Below are 21,148 nucleotides of genomic sequence, written 5' to 3' on the forward strand. Positions count from 1 at the left end.
CGTAAGCTAATTCGTAAGTTACGTATATCTTTTACTAATGAAAACGTTCGTAAAAACTAAAAGTTCTAGTTGCCTTTTTAAGTACCCGAAAAATTGGAGAGCAACTGGGCCTCCTTCCCCTCCTATTTTAGCAAAATCATTCGATCAAAACTATGGGAAAGCCATTTAGCCAAATAAATAAATATGCAAATTTCGCTTTAATTATTCTGCGGAGAGCCGAAATCAAAACATGGATTAACTAAAAAACATTCAGAAATTAAATAAAAAAAACAAGTTTTTTTTTAACTGAAAGTAAGGAGCGACATTAAAACTTAAAATGAACAGAAATTACCCCGTATATGAAAGGGGCTGCTCCTTCTTCAACGCTCTGCGCTTTACGCTAAAGTTTTACTGTTTTAAAAAGTAGAGTTGAGAGAAAGAATCAAACTTTAGTGCAAAGAGCAAGGCGTTGAAAAAGGAGCAGCTCCTTTCATATACGGGGTAATTTCTGTTCGTTTTAAGTTTTAAAGTCGCTCCTTACTTTCAGTTAAAAAAAAAACCTTGTTTGTTTTATTTAATTCAAAGTGAAGAGAGACCCTGCCGTTTGTTACTTAGTCCTCGAATATATTGGAAATCCTTTCTTTTTTTTCCATATGAAAAAACGAAGAAACACTGTATAAAATTTACAAAAATTAATGGTGAAAAAGCCAATGGGTGGACACCATAATTAATTTAAAGTGCCCAAGCTGGATCCAAGTCCCCATGCATCTTTATCGAAAATAGTTCGTAATTATAAACTGCTGAAATTTAAATTGAGCCAATATTGGATAAAATGGCTGAAGCGATTGTTTTTGGCCTCAGGCGGCTTGGTACTGCGGTGAGTTGTTGATAGTAGTAATGACTAGAGCCCCTCCCCCCCTCTATGATTGTTAGAGAGAATATAATTGGCAAAGTCAGTAGACTGGTCACTGCGTTCTCAGAAATTAGAGTTTCAACTTTTCAGTCAAATTGATAAGAGAGTGAGAAACTCCTGATTTTCTTTTCTCAAAAAGGTAAACTTGCATTTAAACGATCTAGAGGCTTGCATATGAAAATGAAATGGGGCATTCCTATTTTCAAAAACAATTCAGAGACTTGATTCACAGCTGTGAAAAAAGTTTTGTAAAGCTGCATCTGTTTAATGAATTAGAGTTTCTGAGTGGCATTCAAAGCGACCGGATTTATGTCGAAAGACATTAGTGAAATGTTATTACAATTCATACTTACCTGGCTGGAGAGCTGCCTTACTCATGATGGAGGCGCTCCCAGGGTGAGGCTTATTGGCTGATCCCTGTGATTACTCCAAATAGGGGGTAACTCAACAGCGTATTTTTTAGTAGTGGGGGATTGCGTTCACGCGGACCCCTCTTCACACATTGAATAGGTTTCTTCTTTTGAGCCCGTACTATGTTGTAATTTTGTGAATTGAAAGGAAAAAATATGCAAATTGACAATATTTAAATCAAGTAATTTAGAACATCTCTTAAATAAACACATTTTGTTTTTCTTAGTCATGTATTAAAGCAAATGATGGGGTATCAATGACCAGTCGCCATAATTAAATTGCCTAAACTGATTGAATTCCTGATGCATTTTATTTTTGAAAATACTCCGTAATTATCAAATACTGACAGGCACGCCCATTACCGTTTTACCGGAGAAGGCACGCCCGATTTACCGTTTCATGAGCGATCCCTTCTGTAAAGCATATTTATATTTTCTGTCATTCACGCTGAAAAAGAACAATGTGCTCAATCTAAAGTTTCTGAGCAGAGCAATTCGCGCTCACAGTATTCTGAATAGCACCAGAACTACATTTTACCTCGCTATTGAAGTGCTTTGTGAAGCTCGGTGTAACAGAAAGGGGTGTACATGAGGTAGTTTAAAAACCGAGCTCAGCAGGGTTATTGCTAAGAGGTTCCATTCTCCCGACTACCCCTATCAGTGTCAGTGTTCTTATATCGATTACCCTGGAACAGAACCAAGACACTCCACTGTTCTAAAATCCTGTAAACCACTGCTTCAAGAGACAGCCATCGTGTTGCATTGATGGACAGTAGCCTGTGTTTGGCAATATTTGTAAACTCTTGAAACTTTTTATACTCCTTGATCGGTTTTGAACTTAAACCAATATAGTTGACTATGTCTCTACTAAATCTTCCAAGCTTTCAGGTAAGAGTTTTGAAGAATGAGAAAAGCACAGAGCCAAGGAATGACTAGAACAGCCTAAGGTAAACAGGTGAGGCACCTATTTTTTGAGTATATAATAATTGTTTCCAACACAAATTTTGGCAAGAAGTTACAAACTTATTATTTATTGCCAATAGCTTATTTTTCTTCCTAAAAATACATGGCTTGCAGAAACCATGTAAAAGTTAGCATTTCAAATATGAAACGATTTTATAGAAAGCTCTCCAGGTAGTATTTTCTAGCTTTTCAAGTCATTTTTAAGGGTCAAGCACCCTTTTGAGCTAACTATTTCCAGGTATGATCGCAATTCGCAGGTTCAGTATGACTGGAAACGGCTTTCAAATTGCTTCAAACAAATGTGTCATGGCAGCAGAGGACCTCAAAATAAGCATGTTTTATCAGTTGGCACCAGGACTACAAGCTATCTTGATTCCCTAAGTTTGAACCATTTTTCCATGCGCATTACAATAACAGGCTTAGCATGGGTTTTACCTGTATTGGGAGGAAACACCCATTAGAAAGACAAAGTCAAATTTTTTTGGAGGACTTAAAACCGTGCGGTTGCTGTCCATATATTAGAAAAAAACATGGAAAACTTCATGATTCAGTCCCCCCCTCCCCCGTGACGACTTAACATAAGCCTACCATCGGGTGCTGTATATCCTTTTGTGTCAAATTTTCACCGATTTTGAGCAAAAACCATGCATCCTTGTGCTTCGAACACATCTCTGACTGTATTTAAAACTGTCATTAAAAATAAATTACTGACTGCCGAATCGATTCCTCAATAAAAACGAAACTTGTTGGTTGTATCCACGCTTTAGACTTTCAATGCTTCACGCCATATAAGGATATTAACCAAAACGTCGAAAGGACTGAAACTGAAGCCAGAGTGTTAAAAGTATCAATTCAGACAGAGAAAAATGTTAGAATTTTGTTCAACAATATGAAACTTCGGCACAAAAATCATTTTTTTCATATTTCTGGATAATTTCAAAACCTCAAGCTACCCAATTAATTAACTCAATTCCGTTTATATAAAACTAAGTAAATTTAATTCATTTGGCAGCATAGTTAGGGTTGGTACTAAATGTTTAGAGTTGACACCATGGAACTTGCAGATAATCTAGTTTGTTACTGTTGAACTCGGTAGGAAAAGCCGGTTTTTGCCGAAGCTTAGTATTATCCAAAAAAAAACAGGTCTTGAAACATTTTCTAGGGTCATGCATTCTTTGTGACTATTTATATAGGTCAAACCATTGAGCACGTTGCCTAACTTTGAGGCATCGCTTAGTAATTATGATAGTAGTGAAAGCAATACCCAGGGTGCTTAAGGGGTTCCTCAAAATGTCTCTCCAACTGGTAAAAACATAACAAATATGAATATAAAAAATGTATGCGTTTTTTGTGTAAACCTCACAAAAACCAAACACAAAAACTTTTTAACGCAGTACTTTAAAACTTTAGCGTAAAGAGCGGGGAGGGGTAAGTAGGGGGCAGCCCTTTCACACACGACTAATTTCTGTTTGTTAATGCCGCTCTTTACTTTCGTTTAAAATAAAAAAGATTTCTTTTTCATTTACTACACTATAAACTAATAGAATGTATAATGCTGGCAAGAGCGACTGCTCTAAAATCATATAATGCCATAACATTACTGTATTTTAAAAGAATATGAGATTTTTTCTAGCAAAAATACTTTATTGTACCCTTTGTATCCCCTATAAGCGTCAGAATACTCTAGACACACTATTAACTAAGTTACGCTACGCTAATTGAAGCATTTCACGCGAAAGTTCTTTCATAGGATGATGTAAAAATCTACGAACCATAATCATCGTCTAAAATTATCGCAATCATCACAAGCAAATTTTTTTAAAAATTTTAAGCTCTACTAGCTGTTGGGGTGGCGCTTCGCACCCCCGCCAAGCCCCCCTTGCGCGTAAGTCGTTACGTGCCATATTAGTTACGCGCCATTGTAAATGTGTCCCTGTGTCCCACCTGTGAATATATATATATATATATATATATATATATATATATATATATATATATATATATATATATATATATATATATATATATATATATATATATATATATATATATATATATATATATATATATATATATATATGTATATATATGTTTTTAACTACGTAAAACTTGCGAATATACAACATTCTTCGCTGTCCCACTGTCTGTGCATATAAATAGATTGTCAGGTTTACTTACTCTTGGATATGCAGCATATAATTGTCCACGACCAAAACAATCCGTATTTAGATCTATGCCTCATTATTCTAATGATTGCCCTTAAGTGTTGTTGTTTTTCAGTTAATTAAGGCTTTATGTGTAAAAAAGTCTTGGTACTTGAAAGAATAGGAGATAATTTAAGACAATAAGAAAGAAGTAAATAAAGTAAATAAACAAAACAAAGAGTAAGTTAAGCAAAGTCATAAAGTAAAAATAGGAAGAGAGATATAGAAAATAAGAAAGAAACAAGAAGAGATACTCTGTTTTTTAGACTTTTAATTCATATAGGGTGACGAAAGAAAGTAGGCAGAACTTTTATAGCTTTTTTGCATAATCTATGGAGAATTAAAATGTGTGGAAAAGGTATGCTGTGTAATTATGTAATAACTGTGTAATGTAATTATGTTAACTGTGTAATTATGTTATTAAAAGGTATGCGTGGAAATTATGTAGCTTCACTTGAAGCGAAATAAAATTGTTGGTCGCATTCAAAAGTGAAAATAAATGTCTGGGCTTATTCCGGACATCTCAGTGAAATGTCCGAAGTAACCCCTTAACAAGCGTCTGAAATAACCCCATTGTGTCCATATAGTTTTGAATACAGGTTCAGAGCAAACCAAATCAGATGGCAGAGTTTTAATGAATAAAATGTCCTAAAGAAGAATCAATTTTAAGGTAGTAAGCATAAAGTTTATTAAAAGTCTGTGCGCAATGAACTTATAAAAGAATTGAAAAATCAAGTGACTTACCTCATAAATTGCTGTTGTACTGTTTTTTTTTTTTTTTCAGAAACGGTAAAACTATTTACTTTCTGAATGAGCCTCCATAGTACAAAAATAAAGGACGCTATTTCATGATTTTTTACACACCGATATATGGTTGTTCGAAGTAAATGGCTTGTCCAGATTAGCCCATTGTCCAAGGTAACCCCGGTCTCCCCTACAGGGCATAGGGTTGGAACAGTTGAGATGTTTGGAAGATAAATAGGATACATGTAATTTGGGCTATGTGTTTGCACATTAGGGGGGAAGGTTGGCAAGGGCCCCGGCAGTAGTGGTGGTTGGGTGACAGGGAATATATTTGAGCAACTCGATCTTCTCATCCTATACCACAAACTTCCTTCCCAGACAGGCTATTCTACTTCATCATCAATCCTCTGCTAGATAAAAAAAAGCATCACGTGACTAGTTGTCAAGCTTGCCACTCTTTCGCTTTTTTGCTTCTCAGTTTTTTTTTTTGTTTATCTAAGAATGTGACTGGTTTGCAAAAATACGTCATAAAATTAATCTAATTAATTAAAACATAATCTTTAAAACGGAACCATTGGTCCGTAGCCTCTCTTATTCCCTTCGGAACGCCAAAGCTACTGTCGAAAATATCTTATAAAAATAGCCTAATGAAAATGATTATGCAATCTCTACTAAAGCCCACTTTTTCGTAGAAAAAAAAATTACCTAGATAACTGTACAAATAAAAACAAAAAGAAAAAAATCATTGAAATAGATACGAAAAATGAAGACAAAATTAGGCAAAAGGAGAAAGCACCAGACAGATCACTTTCATGTATTTAAGCAATTAAATAGAAAAAAAAGAAGTTTTTTCAACTGAAAGTAAGGAGCGACATTAAAACTTAAAACGAACAGAAATTACTTCGTATATGAAAGGGGCTGCTTCCTCATTTACGCCCCGCTCTTTACGCTAAAGTTTGACTATTCCTCTCAGCTCTTCTCTTTAAAAAAGTAAAAAACTTTAGCGTAAAGAGCGGGGCGTTGATGAGGAAGCAGCCCCTTTCATATACGAAGTAATTTCTGTTCGTTTTAAGTTTTAATGTCGCTCCTTACTTTCAGTTGAAAAAACTTTTTTTTCTATTTAATTTCTGAACGTTTTTGAATCAACACATGTTTTGATTTTGGCTCTCCGCAGAGGAATTTGCATATTTTTTTTTTTTTTTTTTTTTGTCTAAATGGCTTTCTCATAATTTTGATCGAATGATTTTGAGAAAAAAAGAGCGGGGAGGAAGCCTAGTTGCCTTCCAATTTTTTGGTTAATTAAATAGGCAACTAGAACTTCTATTTTTTTGCGAATCTTTTTATTAGTAAAAGATATACGTAACTTATAAATTAGCTTACGTAAAGAATTTTTTATTCTCATGTTTTTATTACACATATGAGAGGGTTCGCCGCCTCGTCAGTACCTCTCTCTTTACACCAAATCTTAAATTTTGTCCCAATTCATTAAGAATGACCCCTGAATCACAAGAGCCGTAGAATAAATAGTTGACATTACTAAAAATACTTTAGCGTAAAGAGCGAGGTATTAGGAGGAGGTGAGCCCCTCATATGGGTAATAATTTCTGTTCGTTCTTAGTTTTAATGCTGCTCCTAACTTCCAGCTGAAAAAAAACTTGTTCATATTTATTTTTTCATTGTTTTTTTTAAATAATGCTAGTAAATCCTGCGCTCCCTTCATGGAAATTTTCTTCCCCCATGACAAATTCCTCGATGGAAAGTTCCCCCAGTATATCCCGCTCTTCTCAACCCCTCCCCCCAGCCAAAAAATCCTCCTGAAAACGCCTGTACACTTCCCAATAACCATTACTATAAGTAAGCACTGGTCAAAGTTTGTAACTTGTAGCCCCTCCCAAGGGGACTGTGGAGGAGTAAGTCGTCTCCAAAGACATAGTTGTAAGGTTTTTCGACTACGCTAAATAAAATGGCTATCTCAGAATTTTGATCCGTTGACTTAGGGAAAATAATTAGCGTGGGAGGGGGCCTAGCTGCCCTCCAATTTTTTTGGTCACTTAAAAAGGGCACTAGAACTTTTCATTTCCGTTAGAATGAGCCCTCTCGCAACATTCTAGGACACTTCTATAGTAGGTTTCTCTGATACGGTGAATCTGATGGTGTAATTTTCGTTAAGATTCTATGACTTTTAGGGGGTGTTTCCCCCTATTTTCTAAAATAACTCAAAAATTCTCAGGCTCGTAACTTTTGATACGTAAGACTAAACTTGATGAAACTTATATATTTAAAATCAGCATTAAAATGCGATACTTTTGATGTAGCTATTGGTATCAAAATTCCATTTTTTAGAGTTTTGGTTTCTATTGAGCCGGGTCGCTCCTCACTACAGTTCGTTACCACAAACAGTTAGATAAGTGTGACTTAGTTCCAATTTTTCAGCTTTTGTAATTCACGCATGTATCCTAAACATTTAATTTTTTGAACGTATGAAGCAGCATTTTGATCTGCGTCATCAATGTTGCAACATAAATGTTTCAGCTTTTAAACTTCTATAATATGTGTTTTATATCTTTTTAACTCCATTATTAATCAACAAATCGTTATAATATAAATAAAATAAGATTTTATACTGTACAATTGTGATTAAATATTTTTTAACAATTTTTAAAAGAAAAGTACTGAAAATCAAACATTAAATAAGTTGAGAATGATTGTACCTCAAATTTATTACATATTGCTCTTCAATATTGCTACAATATTAAATATTGAAAACGATCTATATAATTTTTGAAAAGCTGAATATTAAGGAGACGGTAACTCTGATCCTTGATTTCAGCTAAACAATTTGAATTATTGGATTAACAGAGAATGTTACATCTGTACTCCTATTATTAATCCTTTTAAAACCAGAATTGATAAGAAAACTATATACATAGGTTTATAAAAAGCACTGTTGCCATTCGTTATATAGCCCAGTAAAAAGTGAGCGTGAAATTTAGTTTCTTCCAAAATTTTGTCTCAAAACTAATGCAAACCTATAAATTCAAGCATCTACAGAAACACATCATTTTTTTTTTAACTAACTTTATAGTACTAAATAGCACCTCTGTGGTACCGAATGGCTTCTGTTAGTTTTTACCACCTTTTTCACTTGATTTTGGAAAAAAGGCTCCAACTTTGCCCCTCCAAGTTTGGATTTTGACGAAATTACGCCACTGTAGAAAAGCATAAGAAATGGAAAAGTCCTATAATAAGGACTCGAGCTAGAAGGATGGTAGAAACCAAGTAGTACGAGGAAAGTTGAATTCCAATATGGTGGTATCTTTTGATTTTTCAAGGGCAGAATACCAATCGCCTTAGGCAGTAATAGTGTGTATTGATTTGAGTTACCTTTGTTCAGATTTCTTGAGCAATGCTTTGCCTTTTACTTTTTAGCCTAAATAAAATAAGTGGCTATGCTCTAAGGATAACAAATCCAGAAATAGTTACTTTCTAAGACGAAACAAAAGAGAACTAAATGTAGCCTGGACTTGGCTCGCTTTTACACCATCTAAGGGCTTAAGAAATAAATACAAGAATTGTTTCCATCCAATCTTGTGCAGGCCCATTGGCCCATCAATCACAAAGTCTTCTCCCTCTGATGACAAAATAGATTTCTATAAAATTTAGGACGGTTCTGCAGGAAAAGCTTGCTAAAAAACCAATAGAATACCCAAATGAAAGGATTTGCCCCGGTAAGATCTCAAAACTGCCTCATTTTAGAGGAACCCCTAAACTGGAATGGAAATACGGTTCCTAAACGAGGGAGGAATGAGGGTCCTAAGATAATATAGACTCAAGAGCAACTAGGACTTGGCACGCTATTGCACCAAACCAAGAGTGCCTTCGAGCATCCCATACCCGCTTAAAAGTAGCTTCCCTTAGATGTAATCTGCAAAAGATAACAACAAACATTTAGCCAGCCACATTTAGCCAAACATTTAGCCAGTCAAATTTACCCAAACATTTAGCCGCATCACATGATTTTTGGGCCAAAATCCGGCCCAAAAATCATATGATGCGAAAATATATTCAAAAACATATTTAATGAATAGCAATTCATGGGCAACTTTAATGACATGCTACTAAAACTATATCCACAGAACATAACATAAATATTCAGTAATCAGGCCCAAAAATAATTGTAATGTAGCTCAATGGTCGATCAATTGCTGTAGCCAAAGGCCCCCCTATTAAAATATTCCAAGAAGCTTAGCGGTAGTGAAGGAATTCTTAGTCTAATATGTTGCCAATGCAATTGACTTGATGAAATGTGTAGTGACCAAGAACATTTCACTTTTTAAGACTAGCCTTTTTAATTTAAATTTTAGCAATTTGATTCGATTCCTAGTTCAATTTAAAAATCAGTATTTGATAATTACGGAGTATTTTCAAAAACAAAATGCATCAGGAATTCAATCAGTTTAGGCAATTTAATTTAATTGTGGCGACTGGACATTGATACCCCACCATTTGTTTTAATACAATACTAAGAAAAAACGAAATGTGTTTATTTAAGAGATGTTCTAATTTATTTGGTTTAAACATTATCAATTAACATACTTTTTCCTTTCAATTCTCATAAATTGAAACATAGTACGGGCTCAAAGGAAGATACCTATTCAATGTATGGACAGAGGTCCGCGTGAACTCAGTCCCCTATTACCAAAAATTACGCTGATGAGTTGCCCGCATTTGGGGTAATCACAGTGATCAGCCAATCCAAAGTGCAATGGAAAAGCCTTACCCTGGGAGCGCCTTCTTCATGATGAAGGTAGCTTTTCAGCTAGGGAAATATGAATTTTTCAAAAATATACCTTTTTGAGATACCTTTTTTGAAAAAAAATACCTTTTTGAGAAAAGAAAATCAGGGGTTTCTCACTCTCTTATCAATTTGACTGAAAAGTCGAAATTTTAATTTCTGAGAAACCAGTGACCGTTCTACTGGCTTTGCCAATTATTTTCTCTCTAGCAATCATAAGGGGGGGGGCCTTAGTCATTACTACTATCAACAACTCACCGCAGAACCAAGCCGCCTGAGGCCAAAAATGGTCGCTTCAGCCATTTTATCGAATATTGGTTCAATTTAAATTTCAGCAGTTTATAATTACGAACTATTTTTGATAAGGATGCATGGGGACTTGTATCCAGCTTGGGCACTTTAAAGTAATTATGGTGTCCACCCATTGGCTTTTTCACCACTAATTTTTGTAAATTTTATACAGTGTTTTTTCGTTTTTTCATATGGAAAAAAAGAAAGGATTTCCAATATATTCAAGGACTAAGTAACAAACAGCAGGGTCTCTCTTCACTTTGAATTAAATAAAACAAACAAGTTTTTTTTAACTGAAAGTAAGGAGCGACTTTAAAACTTAAAACGAACAGAAATTACCCCGTATATGAAAGGGGCTGCTCCTTCTTCAACGCCTTGCTCTTTGCACTAAAGTTTGATTCTTTCTCTCAACTCTACTTGTTAAAACAGTAAAACTTTAGCGTAAAGAGCAGGGCGTTGAAGAAGGAGCAGCCCCTTTCATATACGGGTAATTTCTGTTCGTTTTAAGTTTTAATGTCGCTCCTTACTTTCAGTTAAAAAAAACTTGTTTTTTTAATTTAATTTCTGAATGTTTTTAGTTAATCCATGTTTTGATTTCGGCTCTCCGCAGAATAATTAAAGCGAAATTTGCATATTTATTTATTTGGCTAAATGGCTTTCCCATAGTTTTGATCGAATTATTTTGCTAAAATAGGAGGGGAAGGAGGCCCAGTTGCCTCCTTCCCCACAAATATGGCACAACTTCCAGGGGAGTCTAAATAAGCTATGTTTATAGGGAAGTAGACGTGATTAGTGTTGTTAGTCGCCTAGTTGCCTACAGCCCTTCAGTTGACAAGTGGCTGGCTAGATGTTTGTCGTTATCTTTTGCAGATTACATCCAGGGAAGCTACTTTTCAGCGGGTAAGGGATGCTCGAAGGCACTCTTGGTTTGGTGCAATAGTGTGCCAAGTGCTAAGCGCTCTTGACTCCCAAATCTCTTTGGGCCCTCATTCCTCCCTCGTCTAGGAACCGTATTTCCATTCCAGTTTAGGGGATTCCTCTAAAATGAGGAGTTTGGAGATCTTACAGGGGCAAATCCTTTCATTTGGGAACTCCATTGGTTTCTAGACACAATACTCAGTCTGGCGGGAGAACACGCCAGAATTCTCTGTGTGAAGGGAAAAGAGAATCAACAGGCGATTCTCCATGTGAAGGGAGACCAAGAAACGGGTTTATGAGGAAGGAGAAGCCTGGAGCCTAAATGCAAATATAACACAAAATCCCTGTGATTTACCACCTCAAAGTTTTATCTTCGTTGATACCTTCGGGGAGTCTGAAGAATGGCATTCTAACAGCTAAACTAATGATTTCTCGGTCTGAAATGACTCAAATACATTCTACAACATATTTTGGCACAAGGAATTGGTGCGGTCAGGACTGGCCCATTTTTCTTTTGCAGGCCTTCCTCCAGGACCTTCCTAAATTTTACACAAGTCTAGTTTGCCTCCAGAGGGAGAAGACTTTGTGATGGGCCAATGGGCCTGTACGAAATTGGAAGGTAAATGATTCTTGTATTTATTTGTTAAGCCGTTAGATGGTGTAAAAGCGATTCAAGTCCCAGCTACATTTAGTCCTCTTTTGTTTCGTCTTAAAAAGTAACTATTTCTGGATTTATTATCCTTAGAGCATAGCCACGTAATTTACTTAGGCTAAAAAGTAAAAGGCAAAGCATTGCTCAAGAAATGTGAACAAAATTAACTCTTTCTAATAAGTCCTTCTAGCTCAACTTCATCTTATAGGACTCTAGCAACATATCAGACTAAGAATTTCTTCACTACCGCTAAGCTTCTTGGAATATTTTAATAGGGGGGCCTTTGGCTACAGCAATTGATCGACCATTCAGCTACATTACAATTATTTTTGGGCCTGATTACTGAATATTTATGTTATTTTCTGTGGATATAGTTTTAGTAGCATGTCATTAAAGTTGCCCATGAATTGCTATTCATTGTATATGTTTTCGAATCATAGGATTTTTGGGCCGGATTTTGGCCCAAAAATCTTGTGATGCGGCTAAATGTGGCTGGCTAAATATTTGTTATTATCTTTTGCAGATTACGTCCAAGGGAAGCTACTTTTAAGCGGGTAAGGGATGCTCGAAGTCACTCTTGGTTTGGTGCAATAGCGTGCCAAGTCTTAGGTGCTCTTGAGTCTATATTATCTTAGGGCCCTCATTCCTCCCTCGTTTAGGAACCGTATTTCCATTCCAGTTTAGGGGTTCCTCTAAAATGAGGCAGTTTTGAGATCTTACTGGGGAAAATCCTTTCATTTGGGTATTCTATTGGTTCTTTAGCAGGCTTTTCCTGCAGAACCGTCCTAAATTTTGCAGAAATCTATTTTTTCTCCAGAGGGAGAAGACTTCGTGATTGATGGGCCAATGGGCCTGTACGAGATTGGATGGAAACAATTCTTGTATTTATTTCTTAAGCCCTTAGATGGTGTAAAAGCGAGCCAAGTCCAAGCTACATTTAGTTCTCTTTTGTTTCGTCTTAAAAAGTAACTATTTGTGGATTTGTTATCCTTAGAGCATAGCCACGTAATTTATTTAGGCTAAAAAGTAAAAGGCAAAGCATTGCTCAAGAAATCTGAACAAAACTAGCTCAAATCCATACACACTATTACTGCATAAAGTAATTCATCTTCTGCCCTTGAAAAATCAAAAGGTACCACCATCTTGGAATGCAACTTTCCTCGTACTACTTTGTTTCTACTAAGTCCTTCTAGGTCGACTCCATCTTATAGGACTTTTTTTTCATTTCTTTTGCTTTTCTACAGCGGCGTAATTTCGTCAAAATCCAAACTTGAAGGGGATGGGGGAGCAAAGATGGAACCCTTTATCCAAAATAAAGTGAAAATAGCAGTAAAAACTAAAAAGAAGTCATTTGGTACCACTGAGGCACTATTTAGTACTCTAAAAGAACAATAAATTTACTTTACTTTCGGCATTTTGGCTAAGATCAAAGTGTAGTATCTGTTCTTATCAGCTTAATATTTGATACGGCCCCTACATGGGGCCCAGAATTATTTTTGGAAACCGGAGGGATGTCGGGGCTTGATCCGGTCCCTTCACGCGTTGGTCCGGTATTGCAGTACCTCCGGGATTGACGCAGCCCTTTCGAAGGGAAACCAAAGTCCATGAACCCTAAACAATAATGTGTATAATACGTTTTCAAACAGTTCGTGGCAACGAACTTTAGTAAGGAGCGAACCGGCTCAATAGTAACCAAAACTCTAAAAAACGGAATTTTGATACCAATAGTTACATCAAAATAATCGCATTTTAATGCTGATTTTAAATATATAAGTTCCATCAAGTTTTGTCTTACCCATCAAAAGTTACGAGCCTGAGAAAATCTGCCCTATTTTAGAAAATAGGGTGAAACACCCCCTAAAAGCCATAGAATCTTAATGAAAACCACACCATCAGATTAAGCTTATCAGAGAACCCTATTGTACAAGTTCCAAGATCCCATCTACAAAAATGTGGAATTTTGCATATTTTGCCAGAAGACATATCACGGATGCGTGTTTTTTTTTTTGTTTTTTTTTTTCCCAGGGGTGATCGTATCGACCCAGTGGTCCTAGAATTTTGAAAGAGGGCTCATTAGAACGGAAATGAAAAGTTCTAGTGCCCTTTTTAAGTGACCAAGAAAATCGGAGGGCACCTAGGCCCCTTCCCACGCTCATCTTTTCCCCAGAGTAGTCGGATCAAAATTCTGAGATAGCCATTTTATTCAACATAGTCTAAAATCCTTATAACTATGCCTTTGGGGACGACTTACTCCCCCACAGTCCCCGTGGGAGGGGCTGCAATTTGCAAATTTTGACCAGTGTTTGCATATATTAATGGTTATTGGGAAATGTAGAGACGTTTTCAGGGGAATTTTTTGGTTGGGAGGGGGGTGGAAGAAGAAGGGGTTTATGTTGTGGAAAATTTCCATGGAGGAATTTTTCATGGGGGAAGAAGATTTCCATAAAGGGGGCGCCGCATTTTCTAGCATTATTTAAAAAAAACAATGAGAAAATAAATATGAAAAAGTTTTTTTCAACTGGAAGTATAGAGTAGCATTAAAATTTAAAACGAACAGAAAATATTACGCATATAAGGGGTTCACCTCCTCCTAATACCTCACTCTTTACGCTAAAGGATTTTTAGTAATTTCAACTATTTATTCAACAGCCTTTGTGATTCAGGGACAAAATTTAAGCTTTAATACAAAGAGTTATTGACGAGTGGGGAACCTTCTCATAAACGTAATAAAGACATACGAACATAGAAGTTTGTTACGTAAGCTAATTCGTAAGTTACGTATATCTTTTATTAATGAAAACGTTCGTAAAAACTAAAAGTCCTAGTTGCCTTTTTAAGTACCCGAAAAATTGGAGAGCAACTGGGCCTCCTTCCCCTCCTATATTAGCAAAATCATTCGATCAAAACTATGGGAAAGCCATTTAGCCAAATAAATAAATATGCAAATTTCGCTTTAATTATTCTGCGGAGAGCCGAAATCAAAACATGGATTAACTAAAAAACATTCAGAAATTAAATAAAAAAACAAGTTTTTTTTTAACTGAAAGTAAGGAGCGACATTAAAACTTAAAACGAATAGAAATTACCCCGTATATGAAAGGGGCTGCTCCTTCTTCAACGCCCTGCGCTTTACGCTAAAGTTTTACTGTTTTAAAAAGTAGAGTTGAGAGAAAGAATCAAACTTTAGTGCAAAGAGCAAGGCGTTGAAAAAGGAGCAGCCCCTTTCATATACGGGGTAATTTCTGTTCGTTTTAAGTTTTAAAGTCGCTCCTTACTTTCAGTTAAAAAAACCTTGTTTGTTTTATTTAATTCAAAGTGAAGAGAGACCCTGCCGTTTGTTACTTAGTCCTTGAATATATTGGAAATCCTTTCTTTTTTTTTCCATATGAAAAAACGGAGAAACACTGTATAAAATATACAAAAATTAATGGTTAAAAAGCCAATGGGTGGACACCATAATCAATTTAAAGTGCCCAAGCTGGATCCAAGTCCCCATGCATCTTTATCGAAAATAGTTCGTAATTATAAACTGCTGAAATTTAAATTGAGCCAATATTCGATAAAATGGCTGAAGCGATTGTTTTTGGCCTCAGGCGGGTTGGTACTGCGGTGAGTTGTTGATAGTAGTAATGACTAGAGCCCCCCCCCTTTATGATTGTTAGAGAGAAAATAATTGGCAAAGTCAGTAGAATGGTCACTGGGTTCTCAGAAATTAGAGTTTCAACTTTTCAGTCAAATTGATAAGAGAGTTAGAAACTCCTGATTTTCTTTTCTCAAAAAGGTAAACTTGCATTTAAACGATCTAGAGGTTTGCATATGAAAATGAAATGGGGCATTCCTATTTTCAAAAACAATTCAGAGACTTGATTCACTGCTGTGAAGTTTTAAAAGGATTAATTTTGAATCCAAATAAGGTGACTTTTATATAGTAGGTCGAGCGCGAAGTTTAAAAATATAGAACGTGTTTGAAATATCAGCAGTAGATAGAGAAACAGGGTGATTTAAGAGTGGAAGTTTGACTTTTAAGTATAGAAAATAGTAAAGAGAAGATGAATCTCCCTCCAGATCCAGGGATAGTTTTACCTGTGACCATGCACCACAATGTTGTTGGTTATCAACAACATGGACAACTTATATTTGTGAGATCTCCCATTACCAATCAAGGACAGCCTGTGATTTTCCAGGATATGCAAGTGAATCCACCTGCAAGTATTTCTAGCTGCCAGGGACAAGGTCATTTTAGTCCAGTGTCAGGAGGAATAACAAATATCAGCCATTTCCCAAATGTGAAAAACTATTCAGTGCCTACTTCAAACAGATTTCAATCCCTTCAAGAATGGAATGAGGACTTTCCTCCTTTACAATCAAGTGAAAATAGTGAAGAAGAAATGAGAACAGTGAACCCACTAGAAGCTGAAGGTGTTATCAGTGAGGCAAACACTGACAATCCTATAAAAACTGGAATGAAAAGAAGAGATGTTTCACCAGTGTCTGAGTACCTGAATCAACCTCAAAATAGAAATTTGAAGCGGAAGCTTAATGAAGTACAAAGTAGCATAAATCAGAATCCTACCATGTTGAACAAGAAAAGTGTTGACATGCCATATAGTGATCTTTTATCCATTTCTGTGGAAGCTCAAGTAACTGAGGATAACCAAAAGTTCCCAGATGATTTCACAATTGCCAAGTTTTTGAGCTCTATTTTTGGAAAGGAAAAGTATGAATTTGAAGTTAATAAGACAAGAGGAAGACTTTTAATCCATACAGAAAGAGAGGAGATAGCTGGTAAACTGTGTACAATAAGTCAAATAGCAGAAACTAAAGTTAAAGTCAATAAACGGGAAAGGCTGACTCGAGGCATTGTGAAAGGTGTTCCTCTACATCTCTCAAATGAGGATATTCTAGCAGGTATAAGGTCAAACATTGAAGTTTTATCAGTTATCAGACAGAAAAGATTTACCAAAGAATTGAAAAAATTAAAGGACAGTCTTGCACTTTTAGTTACATTTAAATCAAATCTTCTTCCCTCTAGCATATGGTTCTGTGGAAGAAATAGGGAACTTCATACCTATAACAGAAGAGTGATCCAATGTTTTAAGTGCCAAAAATATGGTCATATCCAAAAGGACTGCCATGCCAACCAACCAATCTGCTTGCGATGTGCAGGGAAGCATTCATCAGCAGAATGTCATCTTAAGAATAACCAAGTCACTACCAACAAAGACATGTATAAATGTGCCAATTGTCTTGGAAATCATTCTTCAACTTCACCAGCCTGTCAAATTAGAGTGAAAAATAAAGAGATTCTGAATGTGGCTGAAAAATATCAAGTTAGCTTTAAAAGAGCTCAGGTTATGTACAGAAGTTATGCCCAAGCAGTTCATAGTAGTGCAGTAAAACCTGAAAGAACCAATGTAAATAGAATATGGACAGACACCATAGAATCGGTGAAACGTCAAACTATAACAGACACAGTGAATAAAATCTTGATTGCATTGGCTCTATCCCCTGAAGTGCTTTCAATAGGCTCAGCTCCAATTGCAGAAAGAGTGGAGAAGATATGTGAATTTATGGATAAACTCAATTTGACAACAGTTGACACCAGTTTCATAAGGGATCAGTGTGCTAACAAATGACTTTAAATCTAAAAATACTATCATGGAATTCCAGATCACTTGTGAAAGTTAATAAGGACCTTCTTGTGCAGTTTTGTTTGGATAATCAAATAGATATCTTTTGTATCCAAGAGACATTCCTTAAACCTTTTATAAAGATACAGTTTCATGGTTATAGGGTCATACGACAAGACAGAACAGATCGTGACAAAGGGGGAATCATTATTGGAGTGAGAAATCACATTCGGTTTAATCAACAATGGGTTAATTTAAGTCCGGGAAGAGCTGAGATAATAGGATGCAAAATGTTTATAGATCGCCAGAAGAAAATAAATATTTTCAATATTTACAACCCTGATGGAAGTGAAAACAATTTAAGAGAAGCATTTGAACAAATGATGCAAAGTGTACCTAGTCGAGAATTGATAATAGCTGTAGGAGACTTTAATGCTCACAGTGAGAGTTGGTGCACATGTGGCCGATCCAACAATGCTGGAAGAGATATTGAAGATTTTCTTATGAATAATAATGACCTATGCCTTTTAACCCCAAAAGATTTACCTACCCACCTCAACCATAACACTGGACAATACAGCACCATAGACCTAGTGCTCTCTTCCCTACATATTGCTCCTACCACAAAGGTGACATCTTTAAAGAATACAATACTATATAGTGACCATCTTCCAGTGATGATTGAGTTAAATGGTTGTAATAATATACAAGCTAATAACATAGCACACAAGTTCAAATTGAAGAAGACTGATTGGAAAACTTTTTCAACTGCATTAGAAAATATCCATATTGAGGAGCAGTTAAAGGAGGTATCTTCATCAGAAGAAAAGATTAAGATATTTCAAACGGTTTTAATGGATGTTGTGGATAAAGTTGTTCCCAAAATTAATACACACAAATTGAATCACAAAGTTACTAAGTGGTGGAATGAAACATACACCAAAGCGAAACAAGACCTTAAAGATGCGAAGTCCAATTATGAACGCCTTCTTACCTTTCATGGATATGTAGAGTACCAACGAAAGGCTGCTGAATTTAAGAAAACCGTAATTGCTGCTAAATGAGAAAGCTGGATTAATTTCCTCAATAAGTTAGATTTTAGAGTCCCTGCATCAAGAGTCTACTCAACAGTTAAGAGTCTGATTAGTGGAAGTCGTGAAGATCAAACAAATCCTCCAATAACATACAAGAATTCCACCCTAGTTACCGATCAAGAAATAGCTGAAGCAGCTGTATCCCTACTTGACAGTGTCATTGGAGTACCTGATCCATTAAGTGACTGTGAAATAGAAGTGAAAGCTAAAGTTAAGAGATTTTCCAAAAGTCATCGATCTGTAGCTTATAATCAACCTTTTCTTACACAAGAAATTGAGAAAGTTATCAATCATCTACCACTCACTGCCCCTGGAGAAGATACGATTTTCCCCCAATTTGTGAAAGCCCTGCCAAAAAACTGGGTTGCTGCTTTTTTAAATATCATAAATGAGTTGTGGAATGAAGGACAGTTTCCAAAAATCTGGAAGGATGGAGTAGTTGTTTTGATACCAAAAGTGGGCAAAGATAAAAGTAAACTAGAGAATTACAGAACAATAACTTTACTACCTGTGCTAGGAAAAGTTTATTAAGGATTGGTGAAACAGAGAATGAACCAAGTGATTGAATTGAATAGAGGACTCAAGAATATACAGTGTGGATTTAGACGTAATAGAAATACAGAGGATGTGATGCTGATGTTCATGAATGATGCTGTTTATGCTTTAGAAAACAAAAAAGTTTTACTGATGGCATTTTTGGATGTAGTATCAGCTTTTGATAGTATGGTCCACCGTCATATATTAGAAGCAATAATGGCTGCTGCAGTTAAAGGTCAGCTCCTAGAATTTTCGGATTCTTTTTTAGAAGGAAGAGAAGTTAAAATCAAAGTTGGAAGTTGCTATTCCCAAAGTAAAGTATTAAGAAGAAGAGAAGTGCCACAAGGCTCAGTGCTAGGACCTGATTACTACAATCTAAGTGAATATGATCTCCCTGTAGATGAAGGAGAAAACGGAGCAGGTATATTTGCAGATGACAATGGTATATGGGTTATTGCAGATAATGTGAATGAAGCAACAACACAGTTACAGATAATCCTTGATCAAGTCCAGAGGTGGTCTCAAGAAAACTGTGTCCAATTTTCTCCTGAAAAATCTAAAATCATGATGATTACAAGGAAGAGAAATACAACATTGCCCAGACTGTACCTTAATAATGAGTTGTTGGAGATTGTGGGTGAATTTAAATGGCTTGGTTGCATCTTCGGCAAGAACCTATCATTCAGACCACACATACAACAACTCAAGATCTCATGCTTGTAGAGACTCAATACTATGCGAATGATATCAGCAACAAGATGGGGTCCCAAACCAGACTTTCTTTTGGAATTTTATATCAAATACATAAGATCAAAACTAGAGTATGCTTCTTTGGTGTATGAGGCTGCCAGCCCGTCTGCATTGAGGCTATTGGACACAGTACAATATAGTGCCATAAGAGTTTCATTTGGAGCACGTAAAACAACACCTAAGCCATTCTTAGAATCAGAAAGTGGATTGGAAAGTTTGGAAGTGAGAAGAAATGTGCGTTCATTGAAATACTTGAAAAAGCTTTGGACATCAGATCACAACCACCCATTTAAATCTACGATACTTAAAAGAAAAAGACTATGGATTTCCTCAAAGAAACAGCATGGAATTATTAAAGCTTTGCATTTGGCAGAAAATTTGGGATTACAGGTAAATTTAAACCTAGCACTGGAAGTACCGAATCTAAATATCACGCCAATATGGGCCATTCAAAAAGTTCCTTGCTTTTGTGATTTTGAAAAATGGGATGGATTGGATTATAATCAATCATTCACAATGGAGAAAAGAATGACCTACCCAGAAGCCATAGACGTCTTTACTGATGCTTCAAAAAGTGACAAGGTCGGAGCTGCGATTTGGATACCAATGTGGAATGTGAAAGAACTTTACCGTCTCCATGAAAAAATGTCAATTTTCGACGCTGAAGTGTTTGCTATACGACAAGCAGTATCGTATCTATATAAGAAATTACAAAGCGGGGATCAAGTTAGAATATGTACAGACTCTAAAAGTGCTGTTTCATGTTTAAATGAATTCAGTGATGGAGCGAATAAATCAAGAGAAGTGATTTCATGCTTTGTAGCCATGCAACAACTGCTTTCTAAAGGAATAAAGCTATCGCTTCATTGGATACCTGGCCACAAGAAAATCTAGGGTAATGAACAAGCTGATTTAGCAGCTAAAATGGCCGCCAGTGCAGACATACAAATAATGCGAACAACGACACCAACAATAGTATTCCAGATAGAAGACATAATACAGCAGATAAAACAGTTTAGCTTTGAAGAAAATAGAAATCTCTCGGGAAATCTTTTGATTACAAAGAAGACCAGAAGGAAATTCAAAAATAAGTTATATGAAAGTTTATCAAGAGAAGAAGGAAAAATTGCATTTCGACTTAGGTCACAACATGCAGCTACAAGATCATATCTTTCTCGTTTCTATGGAGAAGATCCGAATTGCATCTATTGTGGTCAGACAGAGACCTTAGCACACCTCATCATCCATTGTGTCCGCACAGAATGTTA

General features: G+C 36.0%; 1 protein-coding gene, 2 non-coding genes and 1 pseudogene across 3 annotated transcripts; 3 read left to right on the forward strand and 1 right to left on the reverse strand.

The window, feature by feature from the left end:
• The first annotated feature begins 1,237 nt into the window (after nucleotides 1–1,237).
• On the forward strand, nucleotides 1,238–1,386 carry LOC136039690 (U1 spliceosomal RNA; annotated as a pseudogene).
• Nucleotides 1,387–9,880: 8,494 nt separating this feature from the next.
• Nucleotides 9,881–10,044, reverse strand: LOC136039692 (U1 spliceosomal RNA). The gene has a single exon (XR_010620517.1). It is a non-coding gene; the product is annotated as a U1 spliceosomal RNA (small nuclear RNA).
• Nucleotides 10,045–13,269: 3,225 nt separating this feature from the next.
• On the forward strand, nucleotides 13,270–13,453 carry LOC136039714 (U2 spliceosomal RNA). Its single transcript, XR_010620535.1, has one exon. It is a non-coding gene; the product is annotated as a U2 spliceosomal RNA (small nuclear RNA).
• Nucleotides 13,454–19,865: 6,412 nt separating this feature from the next.
• Nucleotides 19,866–20,774, forward strand: LOC136039630 (uncharacterized). Its single transcript, XM_065723528.1, has one exon. The coding sequence runs from the start codon at nucleotides 19,866–19,868 to the stop codon at nucleotides 20,772–20,774; it is 909 nt and encodes a 302-aa protein (XP_065579600.1).
• The last annotated feature ends 374 nt before the right edge of the window (nucleotides 20,775–21,148 follow it).

Source organism: Artemia franciscana, chromosome 19 (genome assembly GCF_032884065.1).
Source record: "Artemia franciscana chromosome 19, ASM3288406v1, whole genome shotgun sequence".
NCBI classification, from domain to species: Eukaryota; Metazoa; Arthropoda; class Branchiopoda; order Anostraca; family Artemiidae; genus Artemia; species Artemia franciscana.

Coding starts and splice junctions, on each gene's coding strand:
- LOC136039630 (XM_065723528.1), top strand. CDS start 19,866: ATGCGAATGATATCAGCAACAAGATGGGGTCCCAAACCAGACTTTCTT.